Source organism: Zea mays, chromosome 3 (genome assembly GCF_902167145.1).
Source record: "Zea mays cultivar B73 chromosome 3, Zm-B73-REFERENCE-NAM-5.0, whole genome shotgun sequence".
Classification (NCBI taxonomy): Eukaryota; Viridiplantae; Streptophyta; class Magnoliopsida; order Poales; family Poaceae; genus Zea; species Zea mays.
This window is the reverse complement of record NC_050098.1, coordinates 29,160,884-29,180,358: the sequence shown is the minus strand read 5'-3', so window position 1 is coordinate 29,180,358 and position 19,475 is coordinate 29,160,884. Positions and strand designations below refer to the sequence as shown.

General features: G+C 44.0%; 1 protein-coding gene across 2 annotated transcripts; it reads left to right on the top strand.

Moving 5' to 3' along the window:
• Nucleotides 1-411: 411 nt before the first annotated feature.
• LOC103649899 (phosphoenolpyruvate carboxylase 4) lies at nucleotides 412-8,891 on the top strand. Of its 2 annotated transcripts, none has more exons than XM_008675583.2 (20): nucleotides 412-817; nucleotides 912-1,075; nucleotides 1,973-2,087; nucleotides 2,168-2,245; nucleotides 2,417-2,485; nucleotides 2,576-2,654; nucleotides 2,737-2,813; nucleotides 2,904-2,999; nucleotides 3,142-3,283; nucleotides 3,541-3,660; nucleotides 4,145-4,206; nucleotides 4,542-4,766; nucleotides 4,963-5,088; nucleotides 5,533-5,634; nucleotides 5,744-5,890; nucleotides 6,386-6,484; nucleotides 6,768-6,856; nucleotides 7,286-7,412; nucleotides 7,542-7,748; nucleotides 7,857-8,891. In XM_008675583.2, exons 1-20 carry the CDS (start codon nucleotides 662-664, stop codon nucleotides 8,679-8,681), a joined length of 3,105 nt encoding a protein of 1,034 aa, XP_008673805.1. In that variant the 5' UTR covers nucleotides 412-661; the 3' UTR covers nucleotides 8,682-8,891. The 2 variants fall into 2 exon arrangements, with proteins under 2 accessions (XP_008673805.1, XP_008673806.1); XM_008675584.4 differs by having other exon boundaries at nucleotides 495-817; nucleotides 3,544-3,660.
• Nucleotides 8,892-19,475: the final 10,584 nt, after the last annotated feature.

Genomic DNA, 19,475 nt, shown 5'->3' with positions numbered 1-19,475 from the left:
CTTTGGGAGGATATTGGAGGGCTAACTTCTAATGCTGACACGACTTTGCCACACTACGCTAGCGAGTGATATACTGATATGTTGCAAGGACATCCCACCTTTGAGCGAGCAAGTGAGCTACTACCGTGATTACTTGTCTAATTTTAATACTCCCTCCGTTTTAATTTATAATTCATTTGACTTTTTTTATCTCAAGTTTGACTGACTCGTCTTATTTTAAAAATTATAATTATTATTAACTTTTACTATGATATTGTTTAGTATGAATTTGAGTTTACATTCTTAAAAATGAATAAGACAAATCGATTAAATTTATCAAAAAAATCAAATAAATTATAAATTGGGACAAGGAGAGTAGTCGTTTTTTTTTTGTAAAAATGTTTTTAAAGAGTTGAGGAATTGACAATTCAGGGTTCCACATTACTACATACCTTCCTTTTACGTTTTCCTCGCCTTCCGGTTTTCACTCCCCTACCATTGCATTGGCCCCCCTCATGAGATGAGAATGAGATCCCCTCTCGTCGCGTAACACACACACACACAACGAACACACAGTTTCATCTCGCTTCCTCTCTATCTCTCTGTCGATCAATTCATTGCCCATCGATCGATCTCGAGCAAGAGGAACAAGGAAAATAGGAGTACTAGGGGATCGATCAGGATGTTGGACACGACGGACGACATCGCGGAGGGGATATCATTCCAGGCGTTCGAGGACGACTGCCGCCTCCTTGCCAGCCTCCTCCACGACGTCCTTCTCCGCGAGCTCGGCCCCCGCTTCATCAAAATCCTCGAGCGCAACCGCATCCTCGCGCAGGTAGGTCATCATTTGCCTTTTGCCATCGCATCGATCGATCTCATCATTGGGTCGTTCCATGATCGATCTTCTAACGGCGCCGTCGATGACTCAGAGCGCCGTCTCCATGCGCGCGGCGGGGATGGAGGACACGGCGGCCGTCGTAGAGCGGCAGCTGGAGACCGACCTGGCCGCAATGCCCCTGGAGGACGCGCTCTGCCTGGCCCGGGCCTTCTCCCACTACCTCAACCTCATGGGCATCGCGGAGACCCACCACAGGTATCGTCCACGCAGACTCACGTACCACATTTTCATTTCGATGCTTTTCTATACTCACAGTGCGTTTTGTAAACATGGATAGTTTATTAACTAGGAAATTGATACAAACAAGTGTGTGCGATTTAATGTTCTCTCCATAGACTATATTGTTCATACTATATGTGTATTGTATAGTAGGAATAATGGCACATTGCACTGTAGCAACCTCTGAGGTCGTCACAAGTGCCTGTTCTATTTGCACCTCGGAATCCAAGAATCTCCCTCCGTATATATGATGGGTACGACGTTGTAACTTGTAACGCCGGGCCATGGTTAAGGATTTCCATGTGACCCCCTACTCAGACACATTTAACTGTAGGAGTTCTAGGCTTGCACATGCTACATCGATTGTGATCATCATTGAGAATCTTATTTTATATTTCAAAGCGATCGTGTTTTTTTTTTTGCAATCTAGTGACACAAATTCTACGTGCTACTACTGATTAAGCAATAGTCTCTCTGTGCAAAAACTGATATCAGTACTATGTTCTGTGGATGGAATTCACATTTATCATGCATGCTACAGATTAAGGGTGTGTTTGTTTCACTATTAGATTATATTAGTTAGATTATGATAGAAAGTTAGAAATAAGCTAGTATTTGGTAGTTTATTGTAGCTTATTTATGATACTAAAATGATATTTTACTCTCGTACCCTTTCAACCTAATCCAACTTATATAATATAGGAGATATAGGAGAGAAACAAACAGGCCTAAGTAGATATCAATAAATTTGTACTAATATTATTTTATGGCCAATTAAAATCTGTACTAATTTGACAAATTAGCTAAGTGTTGCAATCTATGATGACCTCTTTTTTTTTGCATTGGTAACTCATATTGTTATCCTCTTTGCAGGGTTCGTAAAGCACGCAACATGGAACAGCTCTCAAAATCATGTGATGATATATTCAACAAGCTGATTCAAAGTGGTGTCCCTTCAGAACAACTATATGACACTGTCTGCAAGCAAGTAATTCTCTTAGTCGCTTAAGATTGCAATGCACTATCAAGCTTTTAACTGATGTGTCATTTAATTTCCTTATGCCGCAGGAGGTCGAAATTGTTCTGACAGCTCATCCCACCCAAATAAATCGGCGAACTCTGCAATACAAGCACCTAAGAGTAGCAGTGAGTTTAACATCTGTAGTTTATAAAAAGTACTTTTCCTCGATTTCCTTTCATTGGTTAGATGCAGAGCTTTATTTCGTAGGATATCAAACACTAATTATACTCTTACACATTTCTTTCTAAAAGAATACTGCATTGATTGTTTCAATGACTGATGGAACTGCGTTGTAGCATCTCTTGGAGTTCAACGGTCGCCCTGATCTAAGCCACGAGGATAAAGAAATGCTAATTGAAGATCTGGTAACATCAGAATTAAGAGGATTTGCATAGTAATTCTTTTCTCTCCTCTTTTCTTTATCGTTTCCAGACCCCACAACTTTGATTATGTAGGTAAGGGAAATCACAGCAATATGGCAGACGGATGAATTGAGGCGCCATAAACCTACACCAGTTGACGAAGCTAGGGCTGGTAGAAAATTTAAGCATTATGGGCCATGATTTGTCACTTAGGCCATTTATTTACAATTTAATTATTTCCATTGACCTTGTAGGTCTTCATATTGTGGAGCAATCCCTTTGGAAAGCGGTACCGCACTATCTTCGCCGTGTTAGCAGTGCTCTAAAGAAGGTAACATACAGTGATTGCCATTTTTTTAATTTAACATCTGTTTGATTCACAAGAAAATATAAACCTTTCCCCTTCATGCTTCACATATAGCACACCGGAAGCCCACTACCGCTAACCTGCACACCAATCAAGTTTGGTTCTTGGATGGGTGGTGACCGAGATGGGAATCCTAACGTTACAGCAAAAGTAAGATCTATGTAACAAGATGTCAATGTCTTTGTGCATTTTCACTAATCTTATACTACGGTAATGATGTGATGAAGTCACCTTTTCTATGAGTTCGATGCAACCAGGAATGCTGAAACAATTTGTCATTTCTACTATGCAGGTGACTAGGGATGTTTCGTTGTTGTCACGGTGGATGGCAATCGACTTATACATCCAGGAATTAGACAATCTCAGCTTTGAGTTGTCTGTCAATGGATGCAGTGATAAGGTTGCAAGCTTGGCTAATGACATTTTGCTCAAAGGTCAGTTTCACAGTATATCTACCCGATTATCAAATCTTGATTATTTCCAGTTTCACCAGAAGCTGCTTAGTTACTGTCACCTATGGCAACTGCTATATTGTAAGTTTGTTATAGTTTGAGATGGGAACACATATCTGTAGTCTAGAAACGATCTAGACCTTTTTATTTTAGCACTTTCCTTATGTGACGTGTACAAATATTCCTTATTGTAGCACATTGTATTATTTTGTATTGATGTTTTCGTGGGGACTCTGCAGCAGCCGAGGACCTAAAGGCCAATACCTGGAACAAAACAGTACCGCAGAACAATGCAAAGCTTCATAACTTGGCTCTGCCTGCACAACTTCCTTCGGGTGCTGATCTTCCTTCATGTACAGGTAGATTTCTCTGTACAACTTTACGTGCACAAGTATTCCTTATTATAGAAGTACCTCAATGAAATTTGATGAATCATATACTGCCTGACTGTCTTAATCACTATGCCTCAGCCTGAATTGGATCAAATCGGTGTATTGTAGTATTTGAAATTTTTTTAGAGCATTCCTTTAAATTTCTATTTGTCGTATGGATCACTGAGTCACGAGGTCACGGATTCTAAACAACCTCTCCATATTTGCGTGGGAAAGACTTGCCTCGGTTTATCCCCTTCCTGGTCCCCCACATGTGGGAGCCTCCGGCACTAGGTCTGCTCTATCCATATGGATCAGCTCAATCAGATCTTTAATTAACGTGCCTCCTGTTTAACAATGATCTCTTTCTCTTATACCACCTGGTTTTCTTCCATTAGCTTCTAAATGGATTTTTCAGTGGTATATAATCTCCCCATGATTTTGTAACTTAAAGTAATTGCACTTGACACAGAATGCAGTGATGGAGAATCTCAATTTAGGATGATAAATCTTCCAAGGAACTCAAATCGTCCGGTAAGAACAATAAAAATTTGTGAAGTCTGAACATGTTCTTTTATTTATATGTGAAGCTCTCTGAGCAACTGTTAGCAATCCATGAAATTTATGCTTATACATCTGGTCAGATAGGGATACACATCAACACAGGTTTGCTGGATATAACCTGGTCTCACCTAGTTTAAATATTTACAACTAACGTACACAAAATAGCAAAAAAAAAATGTGCCTCTGGCACAGTTCATTAATTTATATTTTTATCTAGCAAGGCAGTAAGCACTTGCTGGCCAGATAGACTTACTATAAATTTGTTTTCTTGCAGTAAATGTTACTTCATGGTTCATGTTTTTCAGGGGGCTCTTAATTTAACAGAAAAGTTTGAAGACAGTCCATTATCATCTCCTACTGGTCGTCAATCACACATAGCTAGAACTCCAAGTGGCCGTCAACCAAGGAAATTGTTCAAAGAATCTAATATAGGTCGATCAAGTAGCTTCCAGAAGCTACTTGAGCCAAGCCTATCTGACAGACCGGGAATTACTCCTTACAGGGTTGTCCTTGGTAATTTGAAAGAAAAGGTCAGAATCGTAATTTTCCATTTATTAGAAAGATATTGTCAATAAAAGAAATGATTATCATATAGATCCTATATTTATCTTGCAAAATTTGCTATACAACAAGAACTAGATATCCATTTATTTGGAAAATAGAGTGCTCTATACTCAAATTAGTGGAGTTTTTGTTTATTATGTTTATTGTAATTTCTGTGGTCAGCTGGTGAAGACACGCAGAAGGCTTGAGCTTCTGCTTGAGGATCTACCATGTGACTATGACACTGAAGAATACTGTGAAACATCAGATCAACTTCTGGAACCGTTGCTCTTGTGCCATCAATCTCTGGTTAGTCCTCTTCTATAACCATGCTTGCAGAATGCGGAGTTAGGCCTTTGATGCTTGAGTAATACTTTAAAAATGCAATCACAAGTATCCATGATGGAATATTGGTTAATGCTATACAAAGTTGATTTTGTCAATGATAATATTTTGCTGCATAAACCATAAGTGGTCATGGGCATGATGACAAATACGAAATGCAATCCAATTCTACAAATAACTTTACACGTGGCATATCTTGTTAAATATACAGTGACAGAGGATGCAAATAAGAAAGGCAACTTTTTACTTCAGAAGAATAGAAAAAAATTATATGCAATTTAAATTAGTAAAATAGGACATTAGAGTTGAGAGAAACAGTTAAGGTAGGTAAACAATATATCCTTAACTCTTATTCTCTGAATTCCTCTATTATTGAGTACCGCTCAAACTTGTCATTACTCTATGAAGCAATCATGTGGATCTAGCGTGCTAGCTGATGGCCGGTTAGCAGATTTGATACGAAGGGTTGCAACCTTTGGTATGGTTCTTATGAAGCTCGATGTACGGCAGGTATATATACTAATGAAAACTGCATCTGCTTTCGCCTGTTCAAATTCTACTTTTCCTATTGATATAACCTCAGGAAAGCTTAGGTAAAGTCGTTTATTGCTTGCTTTAGGAATCTGGTCGTCACACAGAAGCACTTGATTCCGTCACATCCTACTTGGATCTTGGTGTTTATAGTGAGTGGGATGAAGAAAAGAAGCTGGATTTCTTGACTAGAGAGCTGAAAGGGAAGCGCCCTCTAGTGCCCCAAAACATAGAGGTGTGGCCTTGCATATGTAAATTGAAACAGCCTTTTCCAATCTCAATTTCTACTTTTCTAAATGTTGTTTAGTATTATTCAATGACACCTAAGCACATTATTCAGAGTAAGAAGTGAGTACTTTTGTTCAGGGTATTCCCTGCTAGGTATTTTCCTACAAATCGTTCAGTCACTCTAGTGAGTTTCTTATTCTTATGTTGCAACATCATGTTAGAATGTCATTCTGAAGACGAGAGATTATAAAACGGATCAAAGTTATCATGTCTTGTTAGAAATAAGGTAGTACTTTATATGGTGTAGGCCCATAGTGAAGTTACTGCTGCTGATGAGATGCCAACGCCATTGCTAACATCCCTGGATCTGCCAATGATGGGTTTATATATCTATTGTTTCAAATTTTGTTATCACGTCTAACTGCATAACCCTTTAAGAATAAGAAATAAGGGGAAATTCTACACTAATTCGTTTACATTTGCATTTATTTGTTTTGTATAGGTTGCTGCTGATGTGAAAGAAGTTCTGGACACCTTCAAAGTTGCTGCAGAACTAGGGAGTGACTCACTTGGAGCATATGTCATTTCAATGGCCTCAAATGTATGAAAAGGCACCATCTGAAATGCAGTAAATGATAAAGAAGTGAAAATATGCGGCCAATATTTTAGAGTTCTGAGTTCTGACTGATAATCTCCAGCACCGACTTATAGCAGTGCTTTAAAATTGCAAAACATGTCTTCTATGTCATGCTTATTAACACCTTTATGTCTTAGACCAGGGCAAACCATACGTGGTTAATAGTTTGCACAGCTGCCTTATGTTAGAATGATACGTGTCCAATCATGTTCTTTGGCTCAGCATTCGGTTACTCTTGTTCCTGCAGGCAAGTGATGTCCTTGCCGTGGAGCTGTTGCAGAAGGATGCAAGACTTGCAGTTAGCGGGGACCTAGGAAGGCCATGCCCTGGTGGCACGTAAGCTGATTTTGTTGGTTGATTTCTCTGAATTTGCACAGCGTAGTGATTAAATATTGACTTGCTAATGATAAACGAAATCATTGAACTTCAAAGTTGAGATCAACTTCCTGTTAATTTGGGTAGATTGCGAGGCAATTTGTAGGGAAAAAACTGTATTTAGTAAACTGGACTGAATCCAATCCATGAACAGAACCATCAATAACAGTCTGTATATATTCGTATGAACTAAAGTTATGCCTTGTTTTTTTGAAACGGAACCGGCGGGAGAGCTAAAGTTATGCCTTTTGAGAAGTAACTAAACTTCGCAGAACTTCAGTAACAAAATAAAACTGGTTCTGTATGCTTTTTCCTACTATGATGATACATCATCTTGTTTCTTACAATATGCTGCTTGTGATTACTCTCTCAATTCATTCTGTGTGACAGGTTAAGAGTTGTTCCCTTGTTCGAGACCGTGAAAGATTTGCAGGCAGCCGGGTCAGCAATCAGGAAGCTACTGTCCATCGACTGGTACAGGGAGCATATCATCAAGAACCACAACGGACACCAGGAGGTACGCGGGAGATGGAATGTTGGCACTTGCCTGCCGCCTAGTGCTACTAGGACCTTGAGTTGTCACTCGCTTTTTTTTCTTCCTGAAACTCGTGTGTGTGTGTGTGTGTGTTTGCCGTAACTGTTGCAGGTAATGGTGGGCTACTCGGACTCCGGCAAGGACGCCGGCCGCTTCACGGCGGCATGGGAGCTGTACAAGGCTCAGGAAGACGTCGTTGCCGCGTGCAACGAGTTCGGGATCAAGGTGACGCTGTTCCATGGCCGTGGCGGCAGCATCGGCCGAGGCGGCGGGCCGACGTACCTGGCCATCCAGTCACAGCCTCCCGGCTCAGTGATGGTGAGTGGGATGACTGTTGCTGCGTTTTTAGTTACCCAAGTCCAAGGACTCGAAAATTTTCTACGTGTCTTCTTGACAAAAAAAGAAATGGTGGCATGGCATGCACAGGGCACTCTCCGTTCGACGGAGCAAGGCGAGATGGTGCAGGCCAAGTTCGGCCTTCCGCAGACGGCCGTGCGTCAGCTGGAGATCTACACGACGGCGGTGCTGCTAGCGACGCTGCGCCCGCCGCATCCGCCGCGCGACGCCAACTGGCGGAACGTGATGGAGGAGATCTCCCGCGTGAGCTGCGCGCACTACCGTTCCACGGTGTACGAGGACCCGGAGTTCATCACCTACTTCCATGAGGCGACGCCCCAGGCGGAGCTGGGGCACCTGAACATCGGGAGCCGGCCCGCGAAGCGGAAGCCCGCGGGCGGCATCTCGAGCCTGCGCGCCATCCCCTGGGTGTTCGCCTGGACGCAGACGCGGCTGGTGCTCCCCGCGTGGCTGGGCGTCGGCACAGGGCTGCAGGACGCGCTGGACCGGGGCCACGGCGAGGAGCTCCGCGCCATGTACGCGGAGTGGCCCTTCTTCCAGAGCACGTTGGACCTGATCGAGATGGTGACGGCGAAGGCGGACGCGCCCATGGCGGCGCACTACGAGGAGATGCTCGTGGCGCGGGAGCGGCGCGGCGTGGGCGCCGGGCTGCGGCGTGAGCTTGCGCGCACGGAGCGGTGCGTGCTGGCGGTGAGCGGCCACAGCAAGCTGACGGCGCACAACCGGAGCCTGCGGCGGCTGATCGAGAGCCGGCTCGCGTACCTCAACCCCATCAACATGCTTCAGGTGGAGGTGCTCCGCAGGCTCCGCCGCGACGACGACAACCGCAGGCTCCGCGACGCGCTGCTCATCACCATCAACGGCATCGCCGCCGGCATGCGCAACACCGGCTGACAGCTGAGTGCTGGTGACCGCGGCTTCCTGCCTCGTTGGCTCGTTGTTTGATCAACCGAGAAGCCGCCATTTTGGACTTCGTCGTGAGCTCAACTGACAGCTTTGGTTTTTCTTTTCTTTCGTGAACGGCCCCACCCAGAGACCAGAGTCGCATTTTTTTTGCTGCTCGATCGTCTGCGTCTAAATAATTTTAAGTCTTGTTCGTGGAAATATTTTTGCGCGTCTGTTGCGGTCAACTGTTTCATGCGCGCGGCAAGGGTGGAGCGTGGAGTTGATTGATGCGCGCCGACACGGCGACACGGCCGTTGCTGGAGCCTGTGTGCGCGAGAAATCCCGTGGGCCACCACCGGTGCAGACGGCGACGCGGTTACGTTTACGTGAGCCCTTGATTCCAGGGAGCAAGGAGACGAGACCCACCGACCAGCTGCCCCAGCAGTCGTCTCGTCCGTCGGTGGCTCGGTGCACGCGGCTGCGTGCGCCTCGTCCCATCGCGGCGCAACGGATAGCAATCCGCAACCATGGGCCATGGCCACGGTGGACTGACTGTACTTACTCCTATCGACCTATCCTATTATATACAGTTTGCCCTTGGCTACGCTACGCTTACGTTGCTAATTTGTTTACTTGTAGCAGTATTACGTATACTTATTTTTGCCAGGGTCGTCTCGAGCTTCCAACACGGCAACACCTACTTTGTTTATGTTTATTACACACATAATTTTGTTTTTCGTGGCACTACTAGTATGCACCAACGAGGAGCCAGCGATGGATGGGCCAAAGACGCGTTTAGGGCCAAAAAAAAAAAAACTTGAGGCTCAGAGCCAGCTCGAGCTCGTAGCGCTTCGAGCGGCTCGCGAGCCTCGAGCGAGTTGAGTCAAGCCGTTCAGGCTTGGCTCGCAAAATGTGTCAAATTAATTAATCTATAAAATAACAATGGATATTGAATAATTTTATGGATAATATGATCGTTTCTTAGCTTTTGATAATAAATTTATAACATTTCATAATTTAGATTACTCATAATATTGAATGATGATTTTTATATTCCACATTTTATATATTTTTTATTATTTTATAATGTAATAATCTATATCTATATTATACTTAAAGCATCAGTTTCAACGGTCGTCCCGCGTCATCTTTTTAAAATAACCTCTCACAACTATTTCAAATTAATCCGCTGCACGCTTATAGATGACCAAACGGCGCCCGACACAGGCCACAACTCTGGCTCAGGCACGTCATACCGGCCTGCTGACTGTGTCGAGCCATCCCGTTAGCCCATCAGCTCATTTGATTAAATCAGCGTAAAATGTTAAAAATAGTGCAGAAGATGGGGTTCGAACCTATGCTCTGATGGGAAAAGGGTGTTGTCTGTGCCGGGCCAGAGTTGTGGCCCATCAACTCATTTGATTAAATCAGCGTAAAATGTTAAAAAAATAGTTCAAAAGGTGGGATCTGAACCCATGCCCTGATTAGAAAAAGGTAAAAGACATGAAGCTATCTAACCAATAGAACATCATGCTCAAATGTTGTTAATATTGAATATAAATTGTATATATGTATATACGTGTATTTTGTAAAATTAAAATATAATCGTATCGTGTCGGGTTAGCACTACGAGCCGAGGCTACAGCCTAAACACGGCACGACGTTCTTGGCTCTTGCAAGCATTAGGTCGTTTCTGAGACTACATTAGCGCAATAGACTCCATGGTGTTTGAGGTTGCTGAATTGGATGGGGCAACAATGATTTGTCACACTAACAGTAAAATGAAAGATTATTTGTTGGTTTTAAACGTTAGTAATTGCTACGAAGTAGCATAATTTATATGGAGCGCATCAAGTTTTTATTGATGCCTGACTTTAGCAATCACTCCATATTTTGATCTATCTTTTTTTAAGTTTGAGTTCATGTGACTTATTTTAGAAACTTTAGCTCACAAACTTTCTCTTATTTGGTCTCTATATGGTGGAATTATGTCATTTTATAATCTCTGTTCGTTCAGTCAGTCGTTGTGAACTCTCTTCTAATCGCTCACTTCCTTGACTGTGTTGTACCAAGACATATTGCATGGAGTTAACAATAACATCAGTTAGCCAAATCAAAAAATATTATACGGAGAGCGGAGACAATCAATAAAAAAAATCTTGAAATTTTATTGGTGGATAGTTTATGTGGGTATTGTTGTAAGCCGTCGCAACGCACGAGCAGGGTGTGGCTCGCGAGGCGTTCGACTCATTTCTAGCCCTAAACGCGTTAGGCTGCCTCCAACAGGCGGCGGCTAAAAGAAGCAGGCATTCAGCATGTTGGCTGGCGTAGATGTTTTAGCTGTCCATCTATAATATAACACTTTCCAATGGTATAGCAAAAATAGTTTGCCTCATGCTCACTGACAAGAATGGCCCACCAATTTGCATCAGAGATGCCTGCTCAGTTCCTGCCCAGCCATAATAGCTTTTCTCTCACCTGCCATGGAATTTGGCTGCTCTGTTTGGCTACTCTGTTGGATGAAAGATGCATAGTGCTACAGTGAATATGAGTAGCCATAATAGCTTTGCATACCCTTTTGGCTGCTCCGTTGGAGGCAGCCTTAGCTTCAAAAAATGGTGATACCTCATAGTCGCATCTCTGATACTCCCACAAACACAAACAATAAAACAAAAGGATGAAAACAACCGCACTGTTTCCTGTATTCTCAAACCACTGAGACACATGCTTAATCAATGTAACAAGTCTCCAAAATATCAGGTGATTTAATGTATCCACTTCCTTTTAGACTGTGCGCAGCGCTGCCCTGAACCCTAGTACTGTAGCGACTGTGACATGTACAGTTCCGCGCTATGTGAAAGGGAATTAGGCTTACACCTTTTTTCCTAATTGATTTTGGTGGTTGAATTGCCCAACACAAATAATTGGACTAACTAGTTTGCTCTAGTCTATAAGTTCTACAGGTGCCAAAGGTTCACAATAAGCCAATAAAAGGACCAAGAAAGGGTTCAAACAAAGAGAGCAAAAGACAACCCAAAGGCACCCTGGTCTGGCGCACCGGACTGTCCGGTGTGCCACCGGACAGTGTCCGGTGCACCAGGGCACTCGACGCTGAACTCGCTACCTTCGGGAATTTTAGAGGGTGCTCCGCTATAATTCACCGGACTGTCCGGTGAGTCACCGGACAGTGTCCGGTGTACACCGGACTGTCTGGTGTGCCATCGGAGCAACGGCTACTTCGCGCGCAACGGTCGACTGCAACCGCATTCAATGCGCTACAGTGCGCGCCAGGGTCAGAGCACGCGCAGTTGGCGCACCGGACAGTCTACAGGACCTGTCCGGTGCACCACCGGACAGCCCAGAGGCCCCACAAGTCAGAGCTCCAACGGTCGAACCCCAACGGTCTGCTGACGTGGCTGGCGCACCGGACTGTCCGGTGCACCATGCGACAGCACACTTCCAATGGCCATTTTTGGTGGTTGGGGCTATAAATACCCCAACCACCCCACATTCAATGGCATCCAAGTTTCTACACTTCTACACCTTACAAGAGCTATAGCATTCAATACAAGACACACCAAAGAGATCAAATCCTCTCCCAACTCCACACAAAGCTTTAGTGATTAGAGAGAGCGATTTGTTGTGTTCATTTGAGCTCTTGTGCTTGGATTGCTTCTTTCTTTCTCATTCTTCTTGTGATCAAACTCATTTGTAATCGAGGCAAGAGACACCAATTGTGTGGTGGTCCTTGCGGGAACTTTGTGTTCCGATTGATTGAGAAGAGAAGCTCACTCGGTCTAAGTGACCGTTTGAGAGAGGGAAAGGGTTGAAAGAGACCCGGTCTTCGTGACCACCTCAACGGGGAGTAGGTTTGCAAGAACCGAACCTCGGTAAAACAAATCATCGTGTCTCGCTCTTTATTCTCTCACGATTTGTTTTGCGCCCTCTCTCTCGGACTCGTTTCTATTTCTAACGCTAACATGGCTTGAAGTTGTGCTTAAGTTTGTAAATTTCAGATTCGCCCTATTCACCCCCCTCTAGGCGACTTTCAATTGGTATCGGAGTCTGGTGCTTCATTAGAGCCTAACCGCTCAAAGTAATGTCGGGAGATCACGCCAAGAAAGAGATGGGGACCGGCGAGAAGTCCATTACAAGCCACGGGAAGGCCACATCGGGAGAGTCCTACTGAAAGTCGCCTAGAGGGGGGGTGAATAGGGCGAAACTGAAATTCTCAAAAATAATCACAACTACAAGCCGGGTTAGCGTTAGAAATATAATCGAGTCCGCGAGAGAGGGTGCAAAACAAATCGCAAGCAAATAAAGAGTGTGACACGCGAATTTGTTTTACCGAGGTTCGGTTCTCGCAAACCTACTCCCCGTTGAGGTGGTCACAAAGACCGGGTCTCTTTCAACCCTTTCCCTCTCTCAAATGGTCCCTCGGACCGAGTGAGCTTTCTCTTCTCAATCACTTGGAACACAAAGTTCCCACAAGGACCACCACAAGATTGGTGTCTCTTGCCTCAATTACAAGTGAGTTTGATTGCAATGAAGAATCAAAGAAAGAAGAAAGCAATCCAAGCGCAAGAGCTCGAAAGAACACAAGCAAATCTCTCTCACTAATCACTAGGGCGTTGTGTGGAGTTTGGAGAGGATTTGATCACTTTGGTGTGTCTAGAATTGAATGCTAGAGCTCTTGTAAGTAGTTGAAATGGGAAAACTTGGATGTCTTGAATGTGGGGTGGTTGGGGGTATTTATAGCCCCAACCACCAAACTAGTCGTTTGGTGGTGGCTGACTGTCGTATGGTGCACCGGACAGTCCGGTGCACACCGGACATGTCCGGTGCGCCAGCCACGTCACCAGGCCGCTGGGATTCGACCGTTGGAGCTTCTGACTTCTGGGCCCGCCTGGATGTCCGGTGGCGCACCGGACATGTACTGTAGAGTGTCCGGTGCGCCACATCGCGCGTGCCTGACTTCTGCGCGCTCTGGCGCGCATTTAATGCCGGTGCAGGTGACCGTTGGCGCGAAGTAGCCGTTGCTCCACTGGCTCACCGGACAGTCCGGTGTACACCTGACATGTCCGGTGAATTATAGCGGAGCAAATTCCCGAAGCTGGCGAGTTCCAGAGCCGCTCTTCCCTAGGGCACCGGACACTGTCCGGTGTACACCGGACAGTCCGGTGAATTATAGCGGAGCGCCTCTAGATTTTCCCAAAGGTGACGAGTTTGACTTGGAGTCCCCTGGTGCACCGGACACTGTCCGGTGGTGCATCGGACACTGTCCGGTGGCACACCGGACAGTCCGGTGCGCCAGACCAGAGGTGCCTTCGGTTATCCCTTGCTCTCTTTGTTGAACCCAATTCTTGGTTTTTTTATTGGCTAAGTGTGAACCTTTGGCACCTGTATAACTTGTACACTAGAGCAAACTAGTTAGTCCAATTATTTGTGTTGGGCAATTCAACCACCAAAATCATTTAGGAAATAGGTGTAAGCCTAATTCCCTTTCACCTACAACAAAGGGAAGGGGAAGGAAAAGGAATCCCCTTCACACAAGTTGCGTCGGAGCGGTGACAAGAAGAAGAAGATGAGGAAAGTGGTCTACTACGAGACCGACTCCTCGTCGCCATCCACCTCCGGCTCCGACACGCCGTCCGTCACTTCTAAGCGCCATGAGCGCAAGAAGTTTAGTAAGATCCCCCTATGCTATCCTCGCATTTCTAAACATACGCCATTACTTTCTGTCCCATTGGGCAAACCACCAACATTTGATAGTGAAGATTATGCTAGGTGGAGTGATATGATGCGATATCACCTAACCTCTCTCCACAAAAGTATATGGGATGTTGTTGAGTTTGGTGTACAGGTACCATCCGTAGGGGATGAAGATTATGATGAGGACGAAGTGGCCCAAATCGTGCACTTCAACTCCCAAGCCACCACTATACTCCTCACCTCTCTAAGTCGAGAGGAGTATAACAAGGTGCAAGGATTGAAGAGCGCCAAGGAGATTTGGGATGTGCTCAAGACCGCACACGAAGGAGACGAGGTGACCAAAATCACCAAGCGGGAGACGATCGAGGGGGAGCTCGGTCGCTTCCGGCTTCGTCAAGGTGAAGAGCCACAAGAAATGTACAACCGGCTCAAGACCTTGGTAAACCAAGTGCGCAACCTCGGGAGTAAGAAATGGGATGACCATGAGATGGTTAAGGTTATTCTTAGATCACTTGTTTTCCTTAACCCTACACAAGTTCAATTAATTCGTGGTAATCCTAGATATACACAAATGTATCCCGAGGAAGTAATAGGTAATTTTGTGAGCTTTGAGTTGATGATCAAAGGCTCAAAGAAGATCATCGAGCTAGATGGCCCCTCCACGCCCGAAGCACAACTGGTTGCATTCAAGGCGACAGAGGAGAAGAAAGAGGAGTCTACATCAAGTAGACAACCCATCGATGCCTCTAAGCTCGACAACGAGGAAATGGCGCTCATCATCAAGAGTTTCCGCCAAATCCTCAAGCAAAGGAGGGGGGAGGACTACAAATCCCGCTCCAAGAAAGTTTGCTACAAGTGTGGTAAGCCCGGTCATTTTATTGCAAAATGTCCATTATCTAGTGACAGTGACAGGGGCGACGACAAGAAGGGAAAGAGGAAAGAAAAGAAAAGATACTACAAGAAAAGAGGCGGAGATGCCCATGTATGTCGCGAGTGGGACTCCGATGAGAGCTCCTCCGACTCTTCCTCCGACGAGGACGCCGCCAACATCGCCATCTCCAAGGGTCTCCTCTTCCCCAACGTCGGCCACAAGTGCCTCATGGCAAAGGATGGCAAAAGGAAGAAGGTAAAATCAAAGTCTTCCACTAAATATGCAACCTCTAGTGATGAGGACAATTGTAGTGATGAGGAAGATAATCTGCGTACCCTTTTTGCCAACCTTAACATGGAACAAAAAGAAAAGTTGAATGAATTAATTGGTGCTATTCATGAGAAGGATGATCTCTTGGACTCTCAAGAGGACTTCCTAATTAAGGAAAATAAGAAGCATGTTAAGGTGAAAAATGCTTATGCTCTAGAAGTAGAAAAATGTGAAAAACTATCTAGTGAGCTAAGCACTTGCCATGATACTATTACCAACCTTAGAAATGAGAATGCTAATTTAATTGCTAAGGTTGATTCAAATGTTTGTGATGTTTCAATTCCCAATCTTAGAAATGATAATGTTGATTTGCTTGCTAAGATTGAAGAATTAAATATATCTCTTACTAGCCTTAGAAATGAAAATGAAAAATTGATTGCTAAGGCTAAAGATTTTGATGTTTGCAATGTTACTATTTCTAACCTTAGAAGTGAAAATGATATATTACATGCTAAGGTTGTAGAATTAAAATCTTGCAAACCCTCTACATCTACCGTTGAGCATACTTCCATTTGTACTAGATGTAGAGACATTAACATTGATGCTATTCATGATCATATGGCTTTAATTAAACAACAAAATGATCATATAGCTAAATTAGATGCTAAAATTGCCGAGCATGACTTAGAAAATGAAAATTTTAAATTTGCTAGAAGCATGCTCTATAGTGGGAGATGCCCTGGCATCAAGGATGACATTGGCTTCCAAAAGGGAGACAATGTCAAACTTAATGCCCCTCCTAAAAGGTTGTCCAATTTTGTTAAGGGCAAGGCTACCATGCCTCAGGATAACGAGGGTTACATTTTATACCCTGCCGGTTATCCCGAGAGCAAAATTAGGAGAATTCATTCTAGGAAGTCTCACTCTGGCCCTAATCATGCTTTTATGTATAAGGGTGAGACATCTAGTTCTAGGCAATCAACCCATGCAAAATTGCCTAAAAGAAAACTTCTAGTGCATCAAATGATCATAACATTTCATTTAAAACTTTTGATGCATCTTATGTTTTAACTAACAAATCCGGCAAGGTAGTTGCCAAATATGTTGGGGGCAAGCACAAGGGGTCAAAGACTTGTGTTTGGGTACCTAAAGTTCTTGTATCTAATGTCAAAGGACCCAAAACCATTTGGGTACCTAAAATCAAGAACTAAACTTGTTTTGTAGGTTTATGCATCCGGGGGCTCAAGTTGGATCATCGATAGCAGGTGCACAAACCATATGACAGGGGAGAAGAAGATGTTCTCCTCCTACGAGAAAAACCAAGATCCCCAACGAGTTATCACATTCGGGGATGGAAATCAAGGTTTGGTTAAAGGATTGGGTAAAATTGCTATATCACCTGACCATTCCATTTCCAATGTTTTTCTTGTAGACTCTTTAGATTACAATTTGCTTTCCGTATCTCAATTATGCAAAATGGGCTACAACTGTCTTTTCACAGATGTAGGTGTTACTGTCTTTAGAAGAAGTGATGATTCATTAGCATTCAAGGGAGTATTAGAGGGTCAGCTATACTTAGTAGATTTTGATAGAGCTGAACTCGACACTTGCTTAATTGCTAAGACTAACATGGGCTGGCTCTGGCATCGTCGACTAGCACATGTTGGAATGAAGAATCTTCACAAACTTCTAAAGGGAGAACACATTTTGGGACTAACAAATGTTCATTTTGAGAAAGACAGGATTTGTAGCGCATGTCAGGCAGAGAAGCAAGTTGGAGTTTATCATCCACACAAGAACATCATGACGACTGACAGGCCGCTCGAGCTCCTGCACATGGATCTATTCGGCCCGATTGCTTACATAAGCATCGGCGGGAGTAAGTACTGTCTAGTTATTGTGGATGATTATTCTCGCTTCACTTGGGTGTTCTTTTTGCAGGAAAAATCTCATACCCAAGAGACCTTAAAGGGATTCTTGAGACGGGCTCAAAATGAGTTTAGCTTAAGGATCAAGAAAATTAGAAGCGACAACGGGACGGAGTTCAAGAACTCTCAAATTGAAGGATTCCTTGAGGAGGAGGGCATCAAGCATGAGTTCTCTTCTCCCTACACCCCACAACAAAATGGTGTAGTGGAGAGGAAGAATAGAACTCTACTGGACATGGCAAGGACCATGCTTGATGAGTACAAAACTTCAGATCGGTTTTGGGCCGAGGCGGTCAACACTGCCTGCTACGCCATCAACCGGTTGTATCTACACCGAATCCTCAAGAAGACATCATACGAACTCCTAACTGGTAAAAAGCCCAATATTTCATATCTTAGAGTCTTTGGTAGCAAATGCTTTATTCTTGTTAAAAGAGGTAGAAAATATAAATTTGCTCCTAAGACAGTAGAAGGCTTTTTACTAGGATATGATTCAAACACAAGGGCATATAGAGTCTTTAACAAGTCCTCAGGACTAGTTGAAGTTTCTTGTGACGTTGTGTTTGATGAGACTAATGGCTCTCAAGTAGAGCAAGTTGATCCTGATGAGATAGGTGATGAAGAGGCTCCGTGCATAGCGCTAAGGAACATGTCCATTGGGGATGTGTGTCCTAAGGAATCCGAAGAGCCTCCAAATGCACAAGATCAACCATCCTCCTCCACGCAAGCATCTCCACCAACTCAAAATGAGGATGAGGCTCAAGTTGATGAAGGAGAAGATAAAAAAGATGAGCCACCTCAAGATGACGGCAATGATCAAGGGGGAGATGCAAATGATCAAGACAAGGAGGATGAAGAACCAAGACCGCCACACCCAAGAGTCCACCAAGCAATCCAACGAGATCACCCCATCGACACCATCCACGGCGACATTCATAAGGGGGTAACCACTAGATCTCGTGTTGCACATTTTTGTGAGCATTACTCTTTTGTTTCCTCTATTGAGCCACACAGGGTAGAGGAAGCACTACAAGATTCAGATTGGGTGGTGGCGATGCAAGAGGAGCTCAACAATTTCACTAGAAATGAGGTATGGCATTTAGTTCCACGTCCTAATCAAAATGTTGTAGGAACCAAGTGAGTCTTCCGCAACAAGCAAGATGAGCATGGTGTGGTGACTAGGAACAAAGCCCGACTTGTAGCCAAGGGGTATTCACAAGTCGAAGGTTTGGATTTCGGTGAAACCTATGCACCCGTAGCTAGGCTTGAGTCAATTCGCATATTACTTGCCTATGCTACTTACCATGGCTTTAAGCTTTATCAAATGGACGTGAAAAGTGCCTTCCTCAACGGACCAATCAAGGAAGAGGTCTATGTTGAGCAACCTCCTGGCTTTGAAGATAGTGAGTACCCTAACTATGTATATAAACTCTCTAAGGCGCTTTATGGGCTCAAGCAAGCCCCAAGAGCATGGTATGAATGCCTAAGAGATTTTCTTATTGATAATGGCTTCAAAGTCGGAAAGGCCGATCCTACTCTATTCACTAAAACTCTTGACAATGATTTGTTTGTATGCCAAATTTATGTTGATGATATTATATTTGGGTCTACTAACGAATCTACATGTGAGGAATTTAGTAGGATCATAACACAGAAATTCGAGATGTCAATGATGGGGGAGTTGAAGTACTTCTTGGGATTTCAAGTGAAGCAACTCCAAGAGGGCACCTTCATTAGCCAAACAAAGTATATTCAAGACATTCTCAACAAGTTTGGAATGAAGGATGCCAAGCCCATCAAGACACCCATGGGAACCAATGGGCATCTCGACCTCGACACGGGAGGTAAGTCCGTCGATCAAAAGGTATACCGGTCGATGATAGGTTCTTTACTATACTTATGTGCATCTCGACCGGATATAATGCTTTCCGTATGCATGTGTGCAAGATTCCAAGCCGACCCTAAGGAAGCTCACCTTATGGCCGTAAAACAAATCTTGAGATATTTAGTTCATACTCCTAA